Genomic DNA, 17,785 nt, shown 5'->3' with positions numbered 1-17,785 from the left:
CCTTCAATATTAGCATCAGGTGCTTTAACATCAATGTTACCTTTGGGAAGGTTTATATCAATATCTGGACCTTCCATTTTGGACCTTTGAAGCCAAATGATGGCATTTTGATTTTAGGCATTTCAAATCCACCTTTGTGACCTTCAATATCAACCTCTGGACCTTGGATGTCAACTTCAGGTGTTTTTATGCCTCCCTTTATCTTCGGCACTGACATATCCACATCACCTTTCATTTTGGGACCTTTCAGATTGAAATCCACATCTGGCATGGATAGTTTAGGTCCTGAAATGCTTGGCATGTTGAATTTGGGTCCTCTGATTTTACCACTTGACTCTCAATGTCAAAGTCTTGTCCTTTGATATCCAGTTCAGGAGCGTTAATGTCAATATCAGCTTTTGGGAGGCTGACATCAACGCCTGGTCCTTCAATGTTTGGACCTTTTAGTCCAAAGGAGGGCATATGAAATTTAGGCATTTTAAATCCTCCTTTGTGGCCTTCAATGTCGACATCTGGTCCTTCAATCTCAACCTTGGGAGCTTTGATGTCACCCTCAATCTTTGGAGCTGACACATCGAAATCTCCTTTCATTTTGGGCCCTTTCAGACTCACATCCCATTCTGGCAGCTTAGGTACTGAGATTGATGGCAGTTGGAATTTGGATCCTTTCAATTTTACATCAGGACCTTCAACATCAAAGTCCGTCCTTCAATATTAACATCAGGTACTTTAACAACAATGTTACCTTTAGGAAAGTTTATATCAACATCTGGACCTTCCATTTTTGGACCTTTGAAGCCAAATGATGGCATTTTGATTTTAGGCATTTCAAATCCACCTTTGTGACCTTCAATATCAACCTCTGGACCTTGGATGTCAACTTCAGGTGTTTTTATGCCTCCCTTTATCTTCGGCACTGACATATCCACATCACCTTTCATTTTGGGACCTTTCAGATTGAAATCCACATCTGGCATGGATAGTTTAGGTCCTGAAATGCTTGGCATGTTGAATTTGGATCCTCTGATATTACCACTTCGACTCTCAATGTCAAAGTCTTGTCCTTTGATATCCAGTTCAGGAGCGTTAATGTCAATATCAGCTTTTGGGAGGCTGACATCAACGTCTGGTCCTTCAATGTTTGGACCTTTTAGTCCAAAGGAGGGCATATGAAATTTAGGCATTTTAAATCCTCCTTTGTGGCCTTCAATGTCGACATCTGGTCCTTCAATCTCAACCTTGGGAGATTGGATGTCACCCTCAATCTTTGGAGCTGACACATCGAAATCTCCTTTCATTTTGGGCCCTTTCAGATTGAAATCCACATCTGGCATGGATAGTTTAGGTCCTGAAATGCTTGGCATGTTGAATTTGGATCCTCTGATTTTACCACTTGGACTCTCAATGTCAAAGTCTGGTCCTTTGATATCCAGTTCAGGAGCGTTAATGTCAATATCAGCTTTTAGGAGGCTGACATCAACGTCTGGTCCTTCGATGTTTGGACCTTTTAGTCCAAAGGAGGGCATATTAAATTTAGGCATTTTAAATCCTCCTTTGTGGCCTTCAATGTCGACATCTGGTCCTTCAATCTCAACCTTTGGAGCTTTGATGTCACCCTCAATCTTCTGCACTGACATATCGAAATCTCCTTTCATTTTGGGCCCTTTCAGATTGAAATCCACATCTGGCATGGATAGTTTAGGTCCTGAAATGCTTGGCAAGTTGAATTTGGGTCCTCTGATTTTACCACTTCGACTCTCAATGTCAAAGTCTTGTCCTTTGATATCCACTTCAGGAGCGTTAATGTCAATTTCAGCTTTTGGGAGGCTGACATCAACGTCTGGTCCTTCGATGTTTGGACCTTTTAGTCCAAAGGAGGGCATATTAAATTTAGGCATTTTAAATCCTCCTTTGTGGCCTTCAATGTCGACATCTGGTCCTTCAATCTCAATCTTGGGAGCTTTGATGTCACCCTCAATCTTCGGCACTGACATATCCACATCACCTTTCATTTTGGGCCCTTTCAGACTCACATCCCATTCTGGAAGCTTAGGTACTGATATTGATGGCAGTTGGAATTTGGATCCTTTCAATTTTACATCAGGACCTTCAACATCAATGTCTGGTCCTTTAATGTTAGCATCAGGTACTTCTTTATCAATATTACCTTTGGGAAGGTTTATATCAACATCTGGACCTTCCATTTTTTGACCCCTGAAGCCAAATGATGGCATTTTGATTTTAGGCATTTCAAATCCACCTTTGTGACCTTCAATATCAACCTCTGGACCTTGGATGTCAACTTCAGGTGTTTTTATGCCTCCCTTTATCTTCGGCACTGACATATCCACATCACCTTTAATTTTGGGACCTTTCAGATTGAAATCCACATCTGGCATGGATAGTTTAGATCCTGAAATGCTTGGCATATTGAATTTGGGTCCTCTGAATTTTCCACTTGTACTCTCAATGTCAAAGTCTTGTCCTTTGATATCCAAGTCAGGAGCGTTAATGTCAATATCAGCTTTCGGGAGGCTGACATCAACGTCTGGTCCTTCAATGTTTGGACCTTTTAGTCCAAATGAGGGCATAGTAAATGTAGGCATTTTAATTCCTCCTTTGTGGCCTTCAATGTCGACATCCGGTCCTTCAATGTCAACCTTGGGAGCTTTGATGTCACCCTCAGTCTTTGGAACTGACACATCGAAATCTCCTTTAATTTTGGCCCCTTTCAGACTCACGTCCCATTCTGGCAGCTTGGGTCCTGATCCTGATGTCAGTTGGATTTTTGGTCCTTTCAATTTTGCATCAGGACCTTCAACATCAAGGCCCGATCCTGTTATATTAGCATTGGGTACTTTGACAGCAATCTCATCTTTTGGATCTTTGAAACCAAATGATGGCATTTTGATTTTCGGCATTTCAAACCCACCCGTTGGAACATCAATGTCAAACTCTGGAAGATCCGGGCCTTGAACGTCAATTGCTGGAGCATTAATGTCTACTTTAGGCATTTTTACATCAATTTTAGTTTTAGGATTATTAAAATCTCTTTCAGGACCATCCCATTTTTGTCCTTTTATGTTAAATGAGGGCATCTTCATTTTAGGTGTTTCAAATCCACTCTTTGGCCCCCCAATGTTGACCTCTGGAACTTCAATGTCAAAGTCAGCTGTTTTTATGTCTCCCTCTATCTTTGGAGCGGACACTTCGCCTTTGAGGTTTGGACCTTTCAAATTAAAATCCACATTTGGCATAGTCGTTTTTGCTCCTGTTATGGTTGGCATGTTGAATTTGTCTCCTTTTAGTTTTGCATTCGGTCCTTTCGTTCCAACTCCTGGCACGTCAATGTTAACTTCAGGTGCTTTCACATCAATGTTTCGATCAATATCTTGACCAACCATTTCTGGATCTTTGATTTTAAAGGTTGGCATCTTGATTTTAGGCATTTCAAATCCACCCTTTGGTGTTTCAATATCAACCTGTGGACATTTAATGTCTACTTCAGGTGCTGTTATGTCTCCTTTAATCTTTGGTTTGGATAAATCAAAATCATCTTTAAGTTTTTGACTTTTCAGGCCAATGGACGGCATTGTAATTTTTGAACGGTTGAAGTCACCTTTAGCTCCCTCAAGGTCAATATTCACTTTGGGAGTTTGTATGTCTATATCTGGGCTCTCAAATTTCCCTTTCGATGCTTTAATGTCAACCTCAGGTGCCTTGAAATCAATTTCAGGTTTTGTTAGTTTTATATCGCCATCTTGAGCTTCGATCTTCGGTCCAGTAAAGCCAAACGATGGAATTTTGATTCCAGGGATCTCAAATCCACCTTGAGGCATTTCAATATCAACTTCTGGTCCTTCAACTTTAGATTGTGTTGTGTGTCCCTCAATCTTTGGAACAGACACATCCACATCTCCCTTCACATTTCTTCGTTTCAGACTGATATCCCATTCTGGAATTGTGGGCCCTGTTTTGGATGGTGCTTTAAAGTCAACCCCAGAAGCTTTCACATCAAAGTTTGGTCCCTTGGCCCCAAATGATGGTGTCTTTATCTGGGGCATTTTTGAATTGCCTTCATTCTTCTCAATATTTATAGCTGGAACTTTAATGTCTATTTTCGGTGGCTTTATTTCTCCCTCAGTCTTCGCCATTGTTACATCAATATTTCCCCCGACCTTGAAATCCTCTGTATCTGACCCAGATAATGATGGAATTTTAACCTCAGACATTTTGTATTTGATATCACTCATTGGTACTTTGGTTTGAATGCTCGAGTGGATTTCAGGTGCTTTGAAATCAACCTCACCTTTCAACTTTGAACCCTCAATGTTGACATCGTCACCTGCCATTGAAATATTGCCTGGCACTAAGGAATATCCTTTGCTGACATTAACAACTTGTATTGCTGGTCCTCCTAGTGTGATGTCTGATCCCTTTGCCTGTGGCTGACTGATGGTAGTTTCAGATACCTTCATCTTTGTCCTCTCACCTAAACTGGTGTCAATACTTCCCTCCTGTGTTTTATCCATGGAAGAAGTCAAAATCTGCAGGCTTTTTCCTGGTAAAGAAAGACCAATTGACCCTCGGTTCTCACCAGTTGAGGTTACATCTGCACCTCCCAACCCTTCTATTGTAATATGCTCACCACCAGTGTTTGTGCTGTCTCTTAATGTCATGTTTGTTCCTGACATCTGAATTCTTCTATCACCTTGCTCCCCACTCCCTCTTGAGATCTCAAAGCCTCTCTGGCCGTTACCCTCTGTTACTCCAAAGCTAGGCCCTTGGAATCTGGAACCTTCTACCTCTCTTGAAGTTGTTGAGACCTTATCCTCCCCACTGCCCCATCCTGTCTCTGTGGAGCTAACGTGTGGCCCAGTGTAAGAGACATTACTTGACTCAAAAAGTCCCTCTTCTGCTCCCACTTTACCTGAAGAGTTGCCTTGCGAGATTTGTATACGAGGAGAGCCATCACCAGATTTGTGCCTTAGCCCCTTGAACTCTGGGCTTGAAAGTTCAAGTTGCTCACTTATGCCACCTGGCATGTCCACTGTGTAGGTGGTGATGCGGCGGGTGATGGTCGTAACTGTGCTGCCATCGCTGCTTGTGCTGCTATGCCGCTCTGTGCGAACATCTACGCCCTCTGCAAGGTCTTCAGACTTCAGCCTCGGTTTAATCTTCTTTGAATATATTCTCTTATAGTCCTCATCCTCTCCACTCTTTAGAAAAAGATGGTAAGACATACAACATAGAAATGTTATCGTCCCATGTATTTTGTTCATTAGATGCCCCACAAACAAATCAGTGATGATAGCATTTCAAATTTAACTTACGAGGATGATGTCTGGACTGGAACTTCTGAACCTGGTCTTCCCTTCCCATGTGAGGGTGCTGATTGGCGAACGACACGGTGTGCTCATGGGGGAGCAGTAAGGGGATCTGTCTTTGTTTTGTAGTTTCAGTCCAACCTTGTGGCGGTTCAATGTCTTCAGTATGTCAGCTGTTTCTTCTGAGCTCAAGTTCTCAAAGTAGACAGTGGCACCCACAATCTGGTCACCTATGAATTGTGTAGAAACAGGGCAAAATATGTTAAGAATACAAGTCGTGAGACATACATTACTTCGTCCTTGATTTGAGAAAAAATTATTATTTCCTACCTTTGTATACTTGTCCAGTCCGTGCTGCAGGTGACTCTCCTTTCACCTCCTTGACAAAGATCTCTCCTCCACTATGTTCAATGATTAAGCCAGATTTGTCTGTGCCCTCCCAATCCAGAAAGAGCACCTCTCTGGTGTCCTCTTCTTCAGCCATCTGCAAACATAACAATACAAATAATGTGCTTGAGAGAAACAATAGTTGGCAGGAACTTACAGTACATACATAGTGTACAGTGTATTTTCACCAAGCTATACATGATATATAGATCGTACAAAAGAGTTATTATCGCTTTTGTAAAATACCTTGTTTTGCTTTACTCTATTTAAGCCCTGGTGTGTTGGAAACTCTATCTTGATTTTCCTGCACAAGAAAAAAAGAAGAAGAATCATTAAGACAAACTTGTGAGAACAATTAATCACTTTATGTTCACAATGTAATTTATTCCAGAAAATATTCTTTCACCCTTATGACTAATCCTAAATGTAACATGTTACCCCCCTTTCAATAGGTCCGGCATGTATGACCAAATGGTGAACACTAGATGGTGGTAAAACCCTTCCAGAAAACATGGGCTCTGCCCCCTCCCTCTCTCCAGTGCGTTCTGTGTTTTGGTTGGAGTCAGACCACACCCTGCCCTGAGGAAAGCAGCCCAATCCTGCGCCTACATCCTTACTAGTGTCAATAGAGAGGACAATGATGGTTAAAGCTGCCTTGTGTTATGAACACACACACACAGATATGCACAGTAACACATACACCAGTATGTTGGTGCATGTCTTCTCTTTAACACACATGCATATCCACAAACAGTAGTTTAATACTAAAATATGTGCACATTTCTAAATGTACTCAGAGACACAATGTACAGCAAACTTCTTAATGACAAATGCATATCCGTTTTAATGAATTAATTATGATTAATCAGTTAATCTAATTCTAGGTTGACCATATGGTAATTGCATTCATGACTACCGCTGCATCACGAAATTGATCACCTTTAACTCAGCGATACAAAAACACATCATATTACTGATTGGGTGTGGTCAGTCAACTTTACTAGCTATTGCTTGTTTAATACAGAAACCCTTTCAACAAGGTACCAATTCACCATCTATCTATCAGGTCATATCAAGCCAACCAGGTATGTTTAGCTTTTTTAGCTCTCTATCTTTATATGAAAAAACAAGAAAACTAATTTGCAACCATTATAAAGATAATACGGTTTTTTTTTCATCCGTCTCAACCCAGCCTCCTCAAACATGGATACGACATAGCATTGTTTCATCACTACCAAACTCTCCACAACCCACACTTTTAATTACACAAAGCTGTATGAGCATGTGTCGCTACGGTTTGAGTGTTTTTACATTGCATTCATTTGGTTCAAACTCATGTGCAAAGGAATATATTTTTCCCACTGATCACATATTGTTGTGGTCAATAGTCTCGATAAAAAAGGCAAGGTTGTTCCGTGGGCTTTGTTTTCATCAAATGATCTTATTATACCAACAGTAGCCAGTCAAAAATTGACAGTACTAAAAGACGTTTTTTGCTGAACGATATTACAATCATGACAACGCTGTATTACCACAGTAACTTTAATGAGAGAATCATTCTGCTGCTGCCTGGTGCAGCTTACCACATAAACTGTGTAGCCATTCAGTAAGTTTCAGCAAATTATCTATTTGCTTGTAATTAGTCAAAATAATTGGCAGAACCCTATCCACAGGATGGCACAAGACATAGTTGAGTCATAGTGCTGACTGATTGCATGTGTTTTTATGGGGAGTACTTGGCAACGTGATACCAACTTGGAAACGGACTCTAGAAGCTCTTTACTAGTTGTATCACTCTGCACCTACTTATTCAGGGCATTGCAAAATACTTCTGGGTGGCCAGTCCACACTTCATGCATGCGTGTGGGGGATCAATTGTGCATTTTTTAACTTTGTATACAACCTGAGATAAGCAGATCATCCTTCAAGACTATTATTTAAGGTTGTATTGCTGAGATAGTACATAGTAAACTGTGAGTGATCATTTAATTCACATACACATGGGAATACAACAAGATAAGACATGTAAACCCAGAAGAAACAGTCACAACACCTTGATATACATTTGAGGCTAATTTCAACTTTTTAAAGTAAACTGATCAAATGTGTCTTTCTAATGTTAATCTTAGAAATAAATAAGAAAATAACACACACATTTTTCCATACAATTTTGCACCACAGTAAATAACATGATTACACCGGTACGCCTCCCTTCCTCATTCACTGAAGCTGCCACACTGCTCTGTAAGATAACAAGCTGCTGGGAAAAAGAGGAACCTGAGGCAAAGATAAAGAAACAGCTGTTTCAAAAGGGGCGATATTAAGTATTACTCGGTCAGTAGCCACCTGGCTCTCATGCCACACTGCCAGTATAGAAGTATATAATAAAGTTATTATTCTTATATATTTTAAAAGATAACGCCACTGATGTTTTGGCTAGTTCACTGGGACCGAGACCAGTTTGTCTCCTGACGTAATTGTATCCCAACTATTAACACATAATAACTATTTGAAAGTTAGGGTGTGTGTGAAAGCACTTATAAACAAACAGTTTGGAAGTCCAAGTTGTTTGCAAACTGCTCTCCCTAGTTGACTGTACCCTATCCAAGGGCACGCAACAAGCAATACACCAATTAACGCAGGTCAATAAATAGAATGGTCCTGCGTGATTGGGAATACTGTAAAATGCATGCAATGCTTTGGGGTAATACTAAGTCCGCTCTCTAAAATAGCCTTTTGCACACTCTCAGGGCTGAATAACAAGAGCCAGGGCCACGGAGAGTGATAATACGATAAGATAGGAATGGTGTTTATGCCAAATATGACGGCAACCACTCGCAGAAATCTCCAACCTGATCTTCTCCCTCCTCCCTCTGTCTCATTGTCTCTGTCAGTGTGACTTGATTGAATATAGTAACAAAAATATATCAAGACCTCAAGCATTACAGTATGCATAACATTATATGCATCAAACACAACTGAAATATGTATGGAGGGACCAACGAGGCAGTTTGCAGTTCCACAAACCCGGCTATATCCAATTAACACATGACGATCAAATTCCGTTTAGGTCGACTGACACTCCCAGTTATAGTATCTTAACCGGGCCGAGAGCATTTGAACTGAACCAAAAGAATGTGTGTTTTCCCCACGGGTCACAATGCAGCTCATTTTACATACTCGCCTCCTCTCTTCATCCAGTCAATGAAATCAGACGAGAATAGCTGACAAACTTTTCACATGATCTCCGTTTCCTCACTTCCTTTTCCTTCATATGCTTCTCAGGACTTGTTGACATTACATAACATTGTATAGCTTCAGTTTCAGAGGGGGACAATGGGATTGAAGTATTTTCAAGACGAGGTACATATTATTGTTGGCTGGAGGTTTTTTGAAAAGTAAAATCAAGGGAGAGAAAACTATTTTCTTTTTTAAACTTTAATCTTAAACTCACAGGTTTGAGCTCAGGACACAACTCTCTTATTTTCTCTATTTGAATATAGAATTACCTTCCATAGTGACATTTTTATTTTTTTATTCCCACATTGGTCCACATGATCGAGAGTGAACTATTTGAACTGTCCTTATTCTATAACCGTTGACATATTTCAGGCAGCAAGCCACAGTGAAGAGCTGAGGCTCGCAGCAATATAGGAAAGGAAGCAACTGGTGAGAGGGGGAGATGTGAGAAGAGGAAATGGTTAAAATAAAGAGAAAGTTACCGAGATAGTAAGCGAGAAAGAAGGAGTAATGGTTGTGAAACTGTCTTTGAAATGTAAGCATACATATTAACAGTAAGAGGTGGGATGAAACAGGGCAAGTATGTTTGAAAAGGAGGGCCTGTCCCTGAAGGCTTCACTCTCTATAAGTCTCAAGTATAAGAATCCCTCTAAAAAGATAAGCTTAAAATATGTCCTTGCATAGCATAACCTCTTTTGGAAATAGAGCACAGAGAAACAATTAACTTGACAAAGATCATATGATTAGATAATAAGTGTGCTGTAAACAGATGCTAAATAAGTAAAACTCGGCTCTTGAGATCATAAGACATGATTTGGCTGTGGCTGAAAACAATCAGTCAACATGAGAATCAGCCAGTCCTCTGTTCTTTCCCTTTCATTCGCTGACATGCCTAAGATGGATGTTCCTGATGTCACATGGTCTTGAATTTAATTAATAAGTGATGTCATCAAATACATATTTGTAGATCAAACATAATTAGATTTTTTGCAAGAAGCATTGAAGGAAACCATGGAGGCACGAAAGAAAAAGAAACAGATGAGCCTGTTTATCTATCACGTTTTATTATGGCCTGGTATGTGTGTTGAGCAAGGAGGGATGTGAAAACAACCAGAGGTACAAACGTTTCTGTGAACTACTAGAGTACAACCACAGCTTCTCTGGATAGGCCTCTCTTATATAGCCTGCCATTGGAATGCATACGTGTTGGGTTTGGTTTAGCTTTTGATGCTATTCTTCGACTCTTCAGGAATAAATTGTCCACAGCTGTCAACTTCAAAAAGTTAAAACAGTATGGGCATGTCAGGCCTTTAATTTGTTTCATAACAGGGGTAAAGCGTTTCGAGCAGAACAGGTGGTGTCTGGGGGAGGAAGGAGGGCCGCAAAGAGGAGGCAGAAGCAGCCAAGTGTCAGGTTTCCACAAGGCAGGTCTTTCACAGCTGAATGGTGGTGGAATGACCTTCCAGGTTCAAAGGAGACTTTGCAAAAAGCATTCCATCAGTGCTTCGGCGTTTGGCCGAATAATAGAACACTGTTCTAAGGGGACACTGACTAGATGGCCTTGATTGGAGTAATGGGGAATACGAAAGATGTTTTCTTTTAGTTACTTAACCAATAATAGATGTGTTGTGTGGAACTCTTGCATTGTGTTTAAAGGACACTCACCTTAGATTGCTCAAGCCAGGCCAAGGCCTTCAGTCTGATGTTGTGGTTCTTGTTGTCTTGGCTTCTGTGGGCAGAGGAACAAAAACAGGATTGGGATTTAAATAACATAAACAATAAGTCAATATGTTGTACTGTTATCATGGAAGCCTACCCTGAATTCATCATGCATTACAACACTCAACATGTCAGATGTTTGACAGATATTCATCACATACAAGTCAGCGTTGTTTTCAGAAGCGTGTCCCAACATGACACATAAAGCCAAATACATCCAGGATTCACTCATGTCCACGCTCAATGGTCATTCCCATAACCAATCCCATCCATCAGAGACTCTAATTATTAAACCAAGTGAAGTAGAAGCACTGACCCTGGCAAGTAATTATGCAAAATATTCCCTTTTAGAAAATATATCCAACCCTCATTTCTACAGATGAGAAGATAAACACAAAATATAGACAGGATTCTGTTCAGTTAGATGGAATTTGGAATTTGAGAGTTAAAAAGTAGCAATTTTTATTAGAATAATAATATGCGTGTGAATTCCTCTGCTCTAGTTTCAGTGCTTGAGAGATGACTGTGAGACAAGACTGCACTGCCAAGGTATATACAACTACAGAACTGGGCAGCTACAAAAATCAATATGTCAATTAAAATGTTGCGACTATATTCATCATTTATGTGTCATTCTGCAGACCAAGTCCATCTTACTTTTACCCGCTGTGACAAGCCCGACATCTTTCCAGACTCACAAGGATTATTGCGACAACCCGTCTGCATATTGTGAAACAAAGCCTTCTCTTTGTCAGTCTCAGTACAAACAGAACCAGACTTCATTTGTGTAGAGGCAGGCATCTACCAGTGGGAACATGTCTCTCAGAAAAAATTCTCCAACCCCATCATTACGCTTCGCCTCCCCAGACCCCCATGTGCAAATGAAGTCGCTCATTACGCTAGGAAATGTTGTCCAAATGACTCTGAACCTCTTTCTAAACAGTCTCATATGTAATACCGACGCTATGGAGAGACAGAAAGCAAACATGCTCCTTAAACCAAGCGACATTAGTGCACAGCTTGTAAAACGCTTCAAAGCTTTGCCTAAGAATGGGTTGTTGATTACCTTTTTGAACGGGCCTTATACTGAAATAGATGGGACGTAGCTGAGACAAATGCCAGCCAGTTTGTGCCTGTCATTATGTTTGTGTAGGGAAATTTGCTCCACAGCAGCTGTGTACACTCTCACACCCATATTCCTGGTAGAGAGACGTAATAATCAGAGTTGTTCAGATAAAGGGCTGACTAAATATCAAAGTCTGATTTTTGTCAATAATCTGTTAAATTACTGAAGGTAATGAGATATAACCAACTAGATCACTCGCGCCCCAAACTAAAATTAGATAAAGAGTATTTGAGATCTCTGAGTGTAAAAGAGGTGCTTATGACTTGTTTTTGAGGGATTTGTTCATGAATGTGATTTGTAACGACTTCCAGATACATGACTCAAAAGATAACAAAAACACCTTCTGTTCTCGATACCTCGGTGAGGCCCTACATAAACACACACGCATGCATGCATGCGCAGTGCGGTGAAGTGTGGTAATAAAAACACATGTCATGTTGAAGAGTAGAAATACCACGAGGTGGATCCCGTCGCTTTGCCCCTGCGCTCTGCTTACAGAGGGAGCAGCTCAGTGCTCAGCCCCACCCAGGCCTCCAGTCACACACATTCCTTGATCGAGCCGCCGGGCCAGCTGGAAGGGAGCCCAGCCTCTCCCCACAGTGACTAACTCCAAAGAAATGTCCTCTTTCTCTGCGACTCTCCGATTCTATGCCGCCCACCGCGAACCCTGCCTAAGTGCCCACCCCCTGCCATCGCCCATCACCCCCAACCTCCAGGTTCTGCTCAAATAAACAGGAACACCGCATTCAGTCAGAAATGCAAGTTTAGAGGCACCCTGAAATAAGCGCTCAAAAATATAGACTGAGAAGCAACCCTGGATCCCAGTTTCACAATCCATGTCACCATCATCATCATCATCATCATCCATGGCACATACCTGCACAGTTTGTATCGGGTCACAGTACACTGGAACATTATCAAAGTAGCTGGAGACAATCTATCATGTTGATTGTCGAATGTAATCTATTTGGCGGACAGAAAACAGTGGCAGTGTGACAACGATTACAGCTCAATTGTAAGTGAATCGAGCACAGTGGTGCTGGTGAGTGATTTGATTATGAATAAAATAAAAAGGCCTCAGTGCCGAGAGGGAAATAGAGAGACCAGCAGAGACCAAACCAGTTGTGTTGTCAAAACAAAATAAACTCCCCGTTAGTCTCTCTCCATTGTCGTTTGACACAGCAAGTACAACACAAACCCAGAGAGACCCAGTGGGAGCCAGCTTAGGGTTAACTCTTCCTTCCAAAAGGCAGATAGGACATGCATCTGTGACACATGTAAAAGGAATGCACGTCAAAATAAATGGTTCTTTTCGGCACTCCATAGTCCACATAGCCCTCAACCAAACCACAATACATAAACCAAAGCCTGCCCGCTGACGCCGACTTCGCCTGCTGATTAAACTATTGTGTTTCTGGAAGGATTTGCACACAAAATGGAAAAACTGAAAAAGAGTCTTAAAATCCTCTTTTATGGGATCACAAAGTGAATCAAGGGTTGCGAGTCTACTATGTCTACATTTTCATCTAAATTCTATTCTAAAGCCTCGATTTCACAAAAGGATAAGAAAATAACTGTTTTATGCTTTATGAGATAATCAGTAGCAGATAAATCATAGTGCCTGTCATTACTCATCGTTCTCTTTCACACTTCTAGACATCCGAGGAGGGAGGATCACACTTTGAATTTCCTCTTCCGGGGTTTCTTCCATTTTCTCCTTCTGTGCGATGTTTTAAGGGGAGTTTGTCATGCCTTCTTAGGGGCTTAGGCTGTGAGTCCGTGACTCTGAGACATGACACGGAATATGGGGCGATGCAAAAAAAGCAAAAGCAACATATTTGCAAACATGTTGATGATCCTCGGCTGGTGCCTGTGGGCAGTTTTAAAAGCCAACATCGATAAATTAAAATCATAAGAAATAGGACGATGACAAGCACAGCTGAAGATCAACCAGTTACACGGACAGAGAAAAAGAGCATGACGACGTTTAAAAGGTTCTGGCACAGAAATAAGAGGTCAAGTGCAGTTTACAGACATAGCAACAGTATAGACCATAACTGCCCAACTTCAACTCTTTTTAGTTTGTCAGCTCATGCAAGTCCATTCATGGAGCAGCAGACAAGATGGTTAAGAGGAGGCTAGATGGCAGAATGTATATATAGACAGAAGGCGTCCGTAGCTGTAGCGCTGGAAGCACACAGTGTTAGTATGTGTATGCATTCTGACCGCAGCAGTAGTGCAGAGTTGTTTAGCGCAAGAGTGTGTTGGATTGTGATCACGTGCCATTCTGGAGTATCTCGTGGCGGATAAAGAAAACTTAAACAAAGCTGAATGTATTCCTGAATTTACATTCCGAGCCGTGCTGCCCTGACATTTTGTCTGCACCATTCCAAAGAGTTGTTGTAACAGATGATGCGTGTCATTGCTTGCGAGGGCCAGATAACAGCTTTTCTAGGTGCTGGGGTGTATGTCATAAAATTAGTGGAGAGCATGCAGTATAGCAACAGTTATATGTGATTGATCTCTTTTGGATGGATTTGTTTAGCGGATGTCTGACAGAGGAGTGGCAAAAGTTATCACCTTCAAATAGTGATACACACCCTTTCTAAATCCCATGATTGCATAAACCTCACGGAGCTTAAAGCCACAATGAGTGTGAATTGCATGCTTGTGCATGGGTGTGACTTGCAGAGGATTTATATGCGGCTTATGACGACTGTTCCATCATACTTTTCAAATCACTATTCCTCCACAACAAGACAAGCAATGCTGAAGATGGGTGCTCCACAGAGCTACCTGAGGACATGCTAAAATATTACAAACCGGTACTGGATGAGCGAGAAGGGAGTGGCTGATGGGCGGGTTGCCTAGAAACACTCCCAACTAGATCGCACACTGCCGTTTGCTGTTGATTTGCAGCTGTATGAAAAACAAACTTCATTTGCTATTGTTTCATTTAACCGATCTCTTGGGTGGGACTTCAGGGAGGCTGCTGGAACTGCAGAATCTCCAAAAGCTGAGCGTTGCTTCTGCATGAATGCCAAGTACTCAAAAAAATCATATGTAGCTTAATTACAACCACCCTTCCTTCCTTCCTTCCTTTTTTCCCCTTCCTTCTTTTGACTAGTACATCCATCCCTCTTTTTGGCCTCCCTCCTTCCAACCGCCCGCTCAACAAGCTCATGAGGAAATGCGAGAGGAGGTGGCATCGAGACCCGTTCCTTTCCGTTTCACACTTGGCACGTCTGAGCGATAACACTCTCGCCCGTTCTGCCTGTCAATAATCGCTTCTGTGCTTTTGTGAGAAATATCTTGACATGATTAAAAGCCTCCAAACCGTCAGGAGGCAGGTCCTTAACCCTTGTGTTGCCTTCGGGTCAATTTGACCCGATTCAATGTTTCACCCTCCTGTCGCCTTCGGGTCGATATGACCCGATTCAATGTTTCACCCTCCTGTTACCTTTATATTTACTAACATATTTTACCCTTGAGGTCAATATGACCCCAGCTATTAAAATCTCCAGAAAATTATTAGAATTAATATTGTTTTCCAAGTTTAAGTGTGAGGTACTTTATGTTTGTTTGTTGACTCCCGAAAGAACACCGACATTAAACATTGAATCGGGTCAAATTGACCCGAAGGCGACAGGAGGGTTAAATATTGAATCGGGTCAAAATGACCCGAAGGCAACACAAGGGTTAAGGCGAGTGGAGAGGCTGTTTGTCACATGGGTGGCAACTGCATCAAAATCAACACTGTGCACCGCGATGTCGGCTACAATGACTCAGCAATTAAGCTTTTGAAGTTGGGTTTTTGCAATTCACAATGTCCTACATTATGTCATGTGTCAATGTAAAATAGTCTCTGCTCTGTTGAAAGAAACAGTATCCGCCCGAGGCCAAGATGCAGTTATTAACTGACAAGCGTTTTAGCTGCAGGCATTCAGGAACCAGTTATGAAAGTGCTCAAATATTCATATAGAACCATACATAGCCTTTCGGCAAGAACATGAACCAACAGGTTTATTGTCCCCAAGGAAAGCATGACTTTCTTTTAAATGCTATGTACACTAAACATATAATGTTTTAAATAACAAACTACAACATAAACACCTTTTAGACCTGTGTCAAAATGTGGCTCCTCAAGAAGTCTGTGTCACAATCATCTGAACCAATTTGAGAAATGTACAGTACTGTTAGGTGCCCATTGTAGACAGGATTGTGCAGAGCGGAGCAAAAAGCAGCTCTCCCTAACGCTGACATTATTTTTGGGTGTGGCAAGAATGAGCAGTGGAGCAAGTCCACGACGAGAACTTAGACTTTTAATTCCACAAACGATTACATTGGGTCCTTTTTTTCCACAACTTTTTCCTCAACTTGAACAAATCCATCATATCAATCGGACAAGACTATATGTGATGATTCTGGTTTGAACCAGACGTGGAAAGGTGCCGCTTATGCTATGTACACAAGTTAGGCAGAAAAATAAATATTCCACAACTTTTTCGGGCAGATAAAGTGCGTTTCTCTATTTCTCTAAAAGGGCCGAGCCTAAACTTCCCCCTCCATGCCTCAAATCTGGTTTCAATTAGCTTGTCTTTCCAAACCACGACATTCCATTACTCCCCTCCTTGCACTCACCCCGCCCATCCCCCCTTACTTACTCACTCCCTGACTCTCTTTCCCTTTCTGACTCCCTCCTTCTCCTCCCCGCGCCCCTTCTTTCCTCCCCAGCACACCCTGGCCGGGTGCCCAGGTTAAGAGACCCAAGGTAAAAGGAAGACAGAGAAATCTCTCTTCATCCAAGATATTAAAAAAGTAAGTCATAAGAATCCTCAGTAGGCTACAAAGCAGCAGTAATAGTTGCCAACTTTCTCCCGTGTGACGCTAGCTGGAATGGGCCTTGGTGAAAAACAGATGTACGTCTTATCAAGAACCTTCAGACGCGTTTGCCACATTCCACAACAACAGACTGTGTTTAAAATGCCCATATTAGATGTTTCATTGTTCCATGTGGCTGATAATACAACACCCGACAACACAATGGATAGGCAGATAAAAAAGTTATTTATCAGTCGTCTTAATTGTGCAACTCTGTATGATTTAGAGGGAGCCGTTGCGACAGCAGTATGCAGCATGTATGTTTTTTTGTTTTTTTTATTTAAAGGGTGTGCCTCTGTGAGGAGACAGTGAAGCAAGAAGGAAGGGAGGGAGGGGGAAAAGATGGGGGTGGAGGGAGGGAAGAGGGAGGAATCCACACCCAAGCTTGTTGCTGCAGGCGTTGATAGAGAATTACCGTTACTTTTTATATTACACAATCCTCACCAAGGGCGTTGGACAGATAAGAGAAACGCCTGATCAATAGCATGAACTCAAAGTACCCGACATTTTATCTTCAAGCTCCTTCCCTACTGTTTGGGACATTCTTGTGCAGTAAAAAAAGTGATCTATCCCAAAGACTTGTGATTATGTGTATTCAAAGGTCAGTAGAATGTACACCTCTTATTTCTTGACTTAAATCATATGGAGGTACGGTGTATTCTTTCTAAAAGAGCGGGTTCAGCACTCATATTCACCTTGGTTAAAAAACATTGTGCACAGTTAAAGGAAAAGGAAAGTGCGCAACTCCAGACAGGCCCTCTGCATTCATGTGGTGGCTGTAGATACACACCCACTTCTCACTGCTTTCCCTATCGTGTTTAGTTTTTAAACTTATGTTGAAATTCAAACCAAAATCACTGCCACTTTGCACAACAGAAAAAAACACAAGAAATAATACACATTTTCTCTTAATACAAAACATGACTCGCAAAATCCACAAACACACAAGATAAAGTAGGACAAAGACACTATAATAGTATCTGTCACACACACGCAGTTGCCTGGAATATTACAAGAATGTTGGATTTTGCAGCATGGTTGTTTAAACTAAAGCCAGGTTATTGTACGGGATTTGCTATTGTTCAGCAACAATACCCGTCAGCAG

The 17,785-nt window shown here is 41.5% G+C and overlaps 1 protein-coding gene across 1 annotated transcript in view; it reads right to left on the bottom strand.

The window, feature by feature from the left end:
* The window catches only part of ahnak (AHNAK nucleoprotein), a 31,659-nt gene that overhangs the window by 13,566 nt on the left and 308 nt on the right, over positions 1–17,785 (bottom strand). Inside the window, 8 exon segments of the mRNA XM_056439249.1 lie at positions 2–76; positions 79–333; positions 336–704; positions 707–5,219; positions 5,334–5,557; positions 5,658–5,811; positions 5,961–6,018; positions 10,620–10,683. Coding sequence (XP_056295224.1) covers positions 2–76; positions 79–333; positions 336–704; positions 707–5,219; positions 5,334–5,557; positions 5,658–5,811 — 5,590 coding nt within the window. The 5' untranslated portion in view covers positions 5,961–6,018; positions 10,620–10,683.

Source organism: Pseudoliparis swirei, chromosome 19 (genome assembly GCF_029220125.1).
Source record: "Pseudoliparis swirei isolate HS2019 ecotype Mariana Trench chromosome 19, NWPU_hadal_v1, whole genome shotgun sequence".
In the NCBI taxonomy this organism is placed as follows: domain Eukaryota; kingdom Metazoa; phylum Chordata; class Actinopteri; order Perciformes; family Liparidae; genus Pseudoliparis; species Pseudoliparis swirei.
The sequence above is the reverse complement of the archived record's forward strand: the minus strand, read 5'-3'. Positions and strand labels throughout refer to the sequence as shown.